The sequence below is a fragment of the Callorhinus ursinus genome, unplaced genomic scaffold (assembly GCF_003265705.2).
Source record: "Callorhinus ursinus isolate GAN/ISIS: 27379988/994484 unplaced genomic scaffold, GSC_fseal_2.0 scaffold13, whole genome shotgun sequence".
NCBI lineage: Eukaryota > Metazoa > Chordata > Mammalia > Carnivora > Otariidae > Callorhinus > Callorhinus ursinus.
In genome coordinates, this window is record NW_027397075.1 from 29,272,261 (window position 1) to 29,280,271 (window position 8,011).

The 8,011-nt window shown below is 38.6% G+C and overlaps 1 protein-coding gene across 2 annotated transcripts in view; it reads left to right on the top strand.

Annotated features, from left to right (window-relative positions):
• PRRX1 (paired related homeobox 1) overlaps positions 1-7,311 on the top strand; it is a 74,123-nt gene extending 66,812 nt beyond the window's left edge. Inside the window, exon 4 of one of the 2 annotated variants that reach the window (XM_025878183.2) lies at positions 3,967-7,311. In XM_025878183.2, the coding sequence (XP_025733968.1) occupies positions 3,967-4,105 (139 nt within the window). In that variant the 3' untranslated portion in view covers positions 4,106-7,311. The remainder of the gene's footprint in view (positions 1-3,966) is intronic. The other variant, XM_073900004.1, reaches the window with a different exon arrangement.
• The last annotated feature ends 700 nt before the right edge of the window (positions 7,312-8,011 follow it).

The window sequence follows — 8,011 nt, forward strand, 5'->3', positions numbered from 1 at the left end:
CCTAACATAGACCTTTATAAGTTTTGGTGGCATGGAAAACAGGTGGTCACAAAAAATCTTTCACATTGGCAGCCAGTCAAGGCTCTCTTGCATCTGTTGTCACTTTGGGAAGTGAGTCCTCTCCAACTTACTTTTCATGCTGTTTTTAAAGCATGACTAAGCTGCTCTAGAGTACCCACTCATTAATTCTGTCTTCTCTGACCTGTCACAAGTCTTGCTTGTCCCTGGTATGTCAACGGACTGCCCACTGCATTCCTCTATGGCTTTTTTAGTGCAAGTTGAGAAACTAGACTTGCAATTCTTTAGTATGTACACAAAATATCACTATGGTCTCTACTTGCAGGGTTATATATTCTAAACATTGGTTAAGAGGCTATGAAGTAAGACTGGCTCTGTTCTTTTATCCTACTTCTTAGAGCTACACAATGCACTGGAGTAAGTTGGATCCATTTTTGAAAGTTCATAACTTTCCTAAACATTTATCAAGGGCAAAAAGCTCCTAGGGAATTGCAAAACTCATTCATTAATATCAGCTGCTTTTTTAATCTTCATGCCCCACTAACTTGAGGGCTACCTACGAGGCATTGTCTCAGTGTCACTAATGCAGTGGTGTCCTTATAACGACACCACAGTACAATTGGACAAGGGTACTTTCTTGACTCTAGAAACTGAGGCTTCCATTTAAGGGAGAGTGTCCTAGTGAAAACCCAATTTCCTGTGCAATGTATAACTCTAATTTGCATGATTTGGTTTTGAAGATGGAAAACAGATTATTTTCTGGCCTGCATTAGAGAGAATATCTCAGTATTTCCAAGAGATGTGCTACCATATGAAGTCTTAAGATTAGAATATCAGATGAAGTTTGTAAACTATGAAGCAACTATAGCATGAGTGGCTATAAAATAGATAATATTGAAGTCACAGCTATACTAGACATTTCTAGAAAACAGTGATAACGTCTTCAGTAAACAAAAATAATCCCACAGTTTCAAGTCCCCTTTGTCTACTATGGAAAACGGACTACACCTTTGATCATCAAAAAAGGAGAGACTCTCTATTAACTAGGACTTTGCTTGCCTAGACCCTCAAAGGCTGGAAAATGGATCCCTTAGAAAATTAGATCAAGTACCTGAAAGAACAATACTCCATGACAATCTACAATTTACCATCAGAGAATTTTTTCTTTATGCTCTCTCATAAAGTTTTAGCCTTCTGTTTCCAGAAGCCATCCAATTTTATTCTCAGTGTTTAAGAAATAATACAGATAACTCACCATTTCAGCTTCTCTCTTATGCACTTTAAATGGTACTATGTACCATCTTCAGGATTTAATTCTTTCACGGAAACCTGGTTGAGAAAGGCTGATTTGATTCATTTCATGATCTATAACTTAGGAACATTTCCCAAACCCAATTGTCTCTTTTCTTAACTACTTACATCTTTGATTTCATTGAATCCTTAGGTCTCAGTATATCCTAGCAATTTCTTAAGTGTAGGATTTACAGGTTTGCATATATTTCTGGTAGTGTCTTGAATGGAAGCAAGTAATTCATACAGAAATTAAATGAGGATATGTATGTGGGTTTTGAAAATAAATGAAAATTTTTCATATATAACTAAAAACAAAACAAACAAACAAAAAAACTTGTCCCGGGGTTGTTCTGATCATTTATCTCACTCCTAATTGAAACCTATCTTAACTGGGGACTCTTTCTGCCCTCTTGGTAGACAGTGGTAAAAGTGATAGTCTGTTGTATAAATCTAACCTGTACTAATATTTGTTCATTTTTTACTATTAAAAGATATTTTTGATGGATCAAGAATATGTAGTCATCAGCCCCTGCTTTTGTCCTGTCCCTTCAGTTTTGCTCATTCTATTAAGAGAGCAAAATTAATAGGAAGGACTGATTCCTAAAGATAAAAACATATTGGTAAAACATTTTTTAGAGATTTTATTTACTTATTTGAGAGAAAGAGTGATGAGAGAGAGAGAGAGCTCAAGTGGGGGGAGGGGCAGAGGGAGAAGCAGACTCCCTGCTGAGCAGGGAACCCGACATGGGGCTCGATCCCAGGATCCTGGGATCATGACCTGAGTCAGGACTCTGAGGTCATGACCTGAGCCGAAGGCAGACACTTAACTGATGAGCCACCCAGGTGCCCCTGGTAAATATTTTTAAAAATCATTACTCACAACAGGATGACAGAGATCATTGACACTGAGCAGGAATTCATTTAATCATACTAGATATTTCTCAGTTATCTATTCATTAAAAGCTTTCTTGAGTGTCAGATATGTGCCAGATATGATGTTAGCTCTACCTGGGGATATAGTGGTGAATGAGGTCAGATGTGGTATCTGATCTATGAGCTTATAGTTGAAGAATTGAAATAAGTGCAAAAAGGGAAATTACAGGGTGCTTCAGAAGAACCTAACTTTGTGTAGATGGTTAAGAGCATCTACTCGGAAATGGGTAAGAGTGAAGCAGGCAAAAATGAAATGGAAGAATGTAGGATTCTTTTGGAACCCTACTGAGTCTTCCTCCCTCTGCCTTAAGACACACACACACACACACACACACACACACACACACACACACACCCCAGTGCTATAAGGATTTTAAATTAAGGATGTGTATTTCTGGAGAGACCTAGTGATCTGGGACTAATTATATTTCATTAACCTAATTTTCCTGGGTTAATTGCTAGTAAGTGAGCTGAAATAGGCCATGTGAGTCTTGACTGTAAGTCTCGACTATATGGTCTCCCAAATAAGGATTCATGACACAGTCTCTCTATCTGTAGAGTAGCTTTAGTTTTTTGTCTTTCTAGTCTGTCACTTGATCCCCAGAACCACAAACTCCTGTGTGGCTGGTAAAATTGCACTGGAATGCAGGGCAAGAGCAGAGCATATGTCATTCCATTTATAAGTCTATCTCATTTCAGGCCTCAGTTGAAAGGGATTTTGCTAATCTTAGAAACAACTAGAAACATTTTCATTTAATTAAAATGAGTTCCCTTTTAACTGTTTAGTAAACAGTAATGAATAACTTGCCTCCAAGTCTAAGAGACCACTACTTTTTCCCTTAAAAGATATTCATGGATTTGATTAACAGAAAACCACCAAACGCACATTTCTGTCCAGCTGCATTTCTAGGTCTTAATTACGCTCTCTGACAATGAGAATCAACTTCAGGTTTTTCTCAGGAATAAGGACAAAGAGAAACAGTTACCTCTGAGGTCAGGAATCCTGAAACTGGCTGGAGTCTTTGCTTGTTTATCTAGGGGATTTAAACATTTCCCAAATAACTGACCCAAAAGGCATCCTGAGCTACTCAAGTCCTTTTGAGAAGAAGCTATAAAATCAAGGCCAGTCAGGATAGGAAGCTCCAGATTTGGCAATACTTAGTGCTACCAACCATTGAATCAAGAATGGGTTGCTCACCCAGTTCTCAAGTACACTATTTAGCATGGTATCCACTGATGACCTAAAATGTGTTAGACTTAAATTCAGCTACTTAAAGTGAAGAGGGCAAAATGTCCTTTCCTTTTCAAATGCCTGCTTCTCTTGCTCGCTGCTCCCACAGGCTGGTGATGGAGGCAGGAAGAGGGATTAAATACTGTTTCAGTAGGTCGGCTGATGAAATATCCTTCTATTCAACATAAGCAGCTTTCTCCTCTCACCCCAGAGATAAATTATCACTCATCGTGTCCAACACGGCAAATACCTCTCCCTGCCTTATTCCACTCTCCCCTGCTTTTCCCTTGCCCTTCTGAACACTGCCATCCTTTTCCAAGTGCCTTAGACCAGTGGAAACCTGGGGCTGAAAGGGACCTCAGAGGTCATCCATCCAACTCACCTGGCCCCGCCTTTCCCGTGCTGAGAGGTGCATCCATCTGGGGCACAGACTTGCAGCTTTGTGAAACTAATGTCTGTTATTCTCCCCACTCTCTCCTTTGTCCCTACAGCGCCATGGCTACTTACTCTGCCACATGTGCCAACAATAGCCCTGCACAGGGCATCAACATGGCCAACAGCATTGCCAACCTGAGACTGAAGGCCAAGGAATATAGTTTACAGAGGAACCAGGTGCCAACAGTCAACTGAGGAAAAAAAAAATAATTAAACAGGCCTAAGAAGAAATCAAAAACCATAAGACACCTATCCTGCTCTGTCATTTCTTCATCTGCTGGAAAAAATAAATAAAAACAAACAAACAAACAAACAAAAAACCTGAACTAAAATATTGGGACCATGGCAGAGAAAAGCAGGAGAGGAGCAAAATGAAAATTAGTTAACCAATGTTTCTCCTCCCTCTGAGATACCACCACCACTTGTTTCTGCGTGTGTTAATTTTGTTTTTCCTTCTACTCATGCGCTTTGCTTTAATATACTCCAAGCTTCTTCAGTTAGGTTCAGCCCACCCACTCCCATGATCATATGGGTTTACAAAAAAAAAAAAACAAACCCTACAGCAGCCAAAGAAACCATATATATAGTCAGAATCATTGTCTAGCGTCTCCTCAGTGACCTGTTTGAACCTCAGTGCCTTGCCCTATCCTTCTTCCCAGTTCTCTGTATAAAAACTCTAGGAACTTCTGAAAAGCCGAAGTCTTTCTGAAGAATCTGTGCCAGATATGATTTCCTGTCTCATTGTCTCCATGTCTGTCAGTCATGGTAAGGTTTTTCCATCAGCTACTGTTAAGAAAGCAATTACGTACAACATCTGGTCACTGGCTTGTCTGATCCAATGTGATTGGCCGTGTCTGGCTAATTCTAAGCTCTAAGCTGTAGATCTAAGCTCTCCATATAAGCTATAGATTTAAGCTCTAAGCTGTAGATGATAATATCACCATCACCACCACCCCTCACCCCCATCCAAGCAATCAGCCATCTTAAGTTAAAGATATTTGTTGTTTTTGAATGATTTGCTGTCACGGGCTTGACACTTGAGAGAGGGAGAGACATTTCTTTAGGAAAACAAAGACTGAGTTGTGAAAGGCATGGCCAATATCTCTTTAGTGCCTTAAGAATAGTCAGATGCACACTTATATATATACTGTATATATTTATATATTTTATATATATATATATATAAAATATTCTTGCAAGCTTGAGTTTGCAGTTTCTCAAACACTACAAAAAAACAATTTCACACCATCACCACTGTCCTTAATCTCTACAGTGATGAGATGTTTTTAAGGATCTTTTTCTTTTCTTTCTCGACATAAAATTCTCATTAAGGCCACAGAGCGATTGATAGAGCATCTGTTTAAGAACAGGTCTCATTTTCACATTTGGGCTTTAAATAAATTAGAACCTATTTGAGGCTATAAAAATGTTCTTGAGTTTGGAGACTGAGCTCTGGTGGAATGGGAATATATCCTAATACATCATGGGAATTACATTTAGAGGAGTGAAAGCTATGTCATCATCTGGCCCTTCTCCACTCAACAGGAATCTGAAAGACGTGTTTAAATGGAATCCTTAAAGTCTTGTCTAAATTCCAAAAATTTAAAAGGCAACTGTGGGCTAGTCTTTTACTAATATTTTGAAATAAAATTTAGTGCCTAGGGCTGTGAGCCGGGACTGACCTGTCTTTGTTTCTTTCTTTTCATCTTCAGCTGTGCTTTTATAACTTGTCAGGTGGACTAGACCAAACCACACCACCATGCTGTGCCTCAGTTTACCTTTTTGTAAAATGGGTTTAACAATACTTACCTACCTCACAGGGGTGTTGTGAGGCTCTATTCATTTGCTCCTTCATTCTTTCCTGTATTCTCTGTTTGTGCAGCACTTTGTAGCCATGGGAGGAAAGGGACTATAAAAGTAGACAATGTTAATGGAAGGATATGGTACCTGGAAGCCTTGTTTTCTAGCAAGGAAATGCTACCTTGCTGTAAATACTTATAGCCTTGTATTTGGAAATGAGAAATAAGTTTATATTTACAGACCTCTCAAAAATCACATCACTTGACCAAAGAATAATTTAAGATACACAGAACAGACATATTTTTGACATATTTTTAGCCTGACCAGGTTGGTTCTAATAAGTTTAGTTATCAGTAATTAAAAAGCTTTAGATTGGTTTTGGCCAAATATGCCAACTCTGAGTGACAGGCATGGACTATTGAGTTTAAGATGCACTTTCAGCACACGTTTGTTCCCCCGTTGGCCTATCAAGTTGAACTAACGGTGGTATTTTTTCAGCCAAACAGCCACCAATCTGAAAATGTATTTTAAATGTTGAATCTGTACTTCTTTGAATAACAAGAAGAAAGCCCATCTTATGCATTTTGCTTTCATCCACTCTTTCCCTCTTCTTTTAGCATACTATTAAAATATTTCTTACTGATGTTTCATGTAGGCTGGCTGAACACCACATATTACTTGCTTCCTAAGGAGTCCCTCGACTAATTCTTTTGTCCCACTAGCTGCTGTGGACTCTCAAGATTCAAAGGAACAGTGTAGTCTAACAGAGGAAAACATTCTTTGTGAAATGAGTGTGATCCAAGAAATTGGTGAACTATTGGAGTTTAGACTTTGGGGAGAATAGTTAAAAGTGAGTTTGGGTTATAGTACAAGGAACAGAAATCATACATGACGAGATGCTGCTAGGAAAGGGGAATTTTTGAAGAGGGAAGAAAGGAATAGAAGGTCATGTGAAACAGTCATTTGAAGCTTTCATCCTGACATCCGTTTTCAGGGGTGAACAGAAAAGCCTGAACCCAAAACCCAAACACTATGTGAAACCGGGCAGTTTTACCACCAATGCCTGGGAAGCAAGAGAGTAGCCAGCGCTGGTCAGCCATAGGAATTTTCATTGTTAGTGAATCAACACCACAAACATTTATTATCTAAGCACCTGATCAAAAAGTATACACATGAGACAAGCACTCAGTATTGTTCATTTATTGTTGATTTTTTTTTTAAAGTAGAAGTTTGATATATGATTTAGAGGAGTAGCCTTTTGGCTTCCAAGCCAGGTCTCAACAGAAGACCTCAGGCCAACAAAGTTCCAAGGCATACCCCCTATTCCTCACCATCATTATACCCAGATGCAGATGAATACATGCAAACTATCTGTCTGTGTCCCCAATCCCTCCCCAAACAAGATGCTGATTTGTAGGATACTTGGCAGGTTAAGTCAAACCAGAAGAGGTGATTGAATAAAAAAGGGAATGACACTTAGGGTATAAAGATCTCATAAGAAATGTAATATGTAAATTATATCTTGCTTTATGATGTAAAATATACATTGTTTGCGCTAGAATAGAAATGATTCCTTTTCAATAAAAAGAAGAAGGATATTACTATGCAGTCTTTTGTTATATACATTTGAGTCTGCTGATTCTTTTCTCTTTGAACTTCAAAAATAGATCTGCTAGGACCTAAGGGTACATGCAGGAAAGAGTGAAGGTAAGAGGGATTTGTGAATAGAACTTTTATTGGAATGTGATAGTATTGCCTAAAAATGAAAATAATCTATTCCTCAAAAGCAAAGACAATGGTGTGACAGAGAGGGAGCATTTATTGGTAAAATGGGTAAAGTGAAACTTTTATAAGAACTTAGTTATTTTTTACCCAATTCTTTAGAATCCACAACATCAGCTATACAAAATATAAAGCACAGGCTTCTATTTTAGAATAAAGAAGTAGAGTAAAACTTAAATACCTATTGTGTTTAGCACTGGGTGTGTGGTAATGGTGGCGGGGTGGGGGAGTGGATAGAAAACCAAACTGGGAGACATGGGTTCTGTTTTCATACAGATTAAGATCTGATTTAAAAGGGAACTCTCTGATGAACAAATGTATGCAACAATTCAAGACAATAAATGAATGTGTCAAACAAATTGAGTGGACAGGCGTCCAGAAGAGGAAGAAAGAAACACTGAGCTGAAGTGGAAGAGGGTTTCACGGAAGAACTGGGACTGTTTAATCAGCTGGGACTGGGAGGAGAGGGAGTGCTGCCTTCAAATCAGAGAATGGAAAAGGGATGAAGATGGGGACACA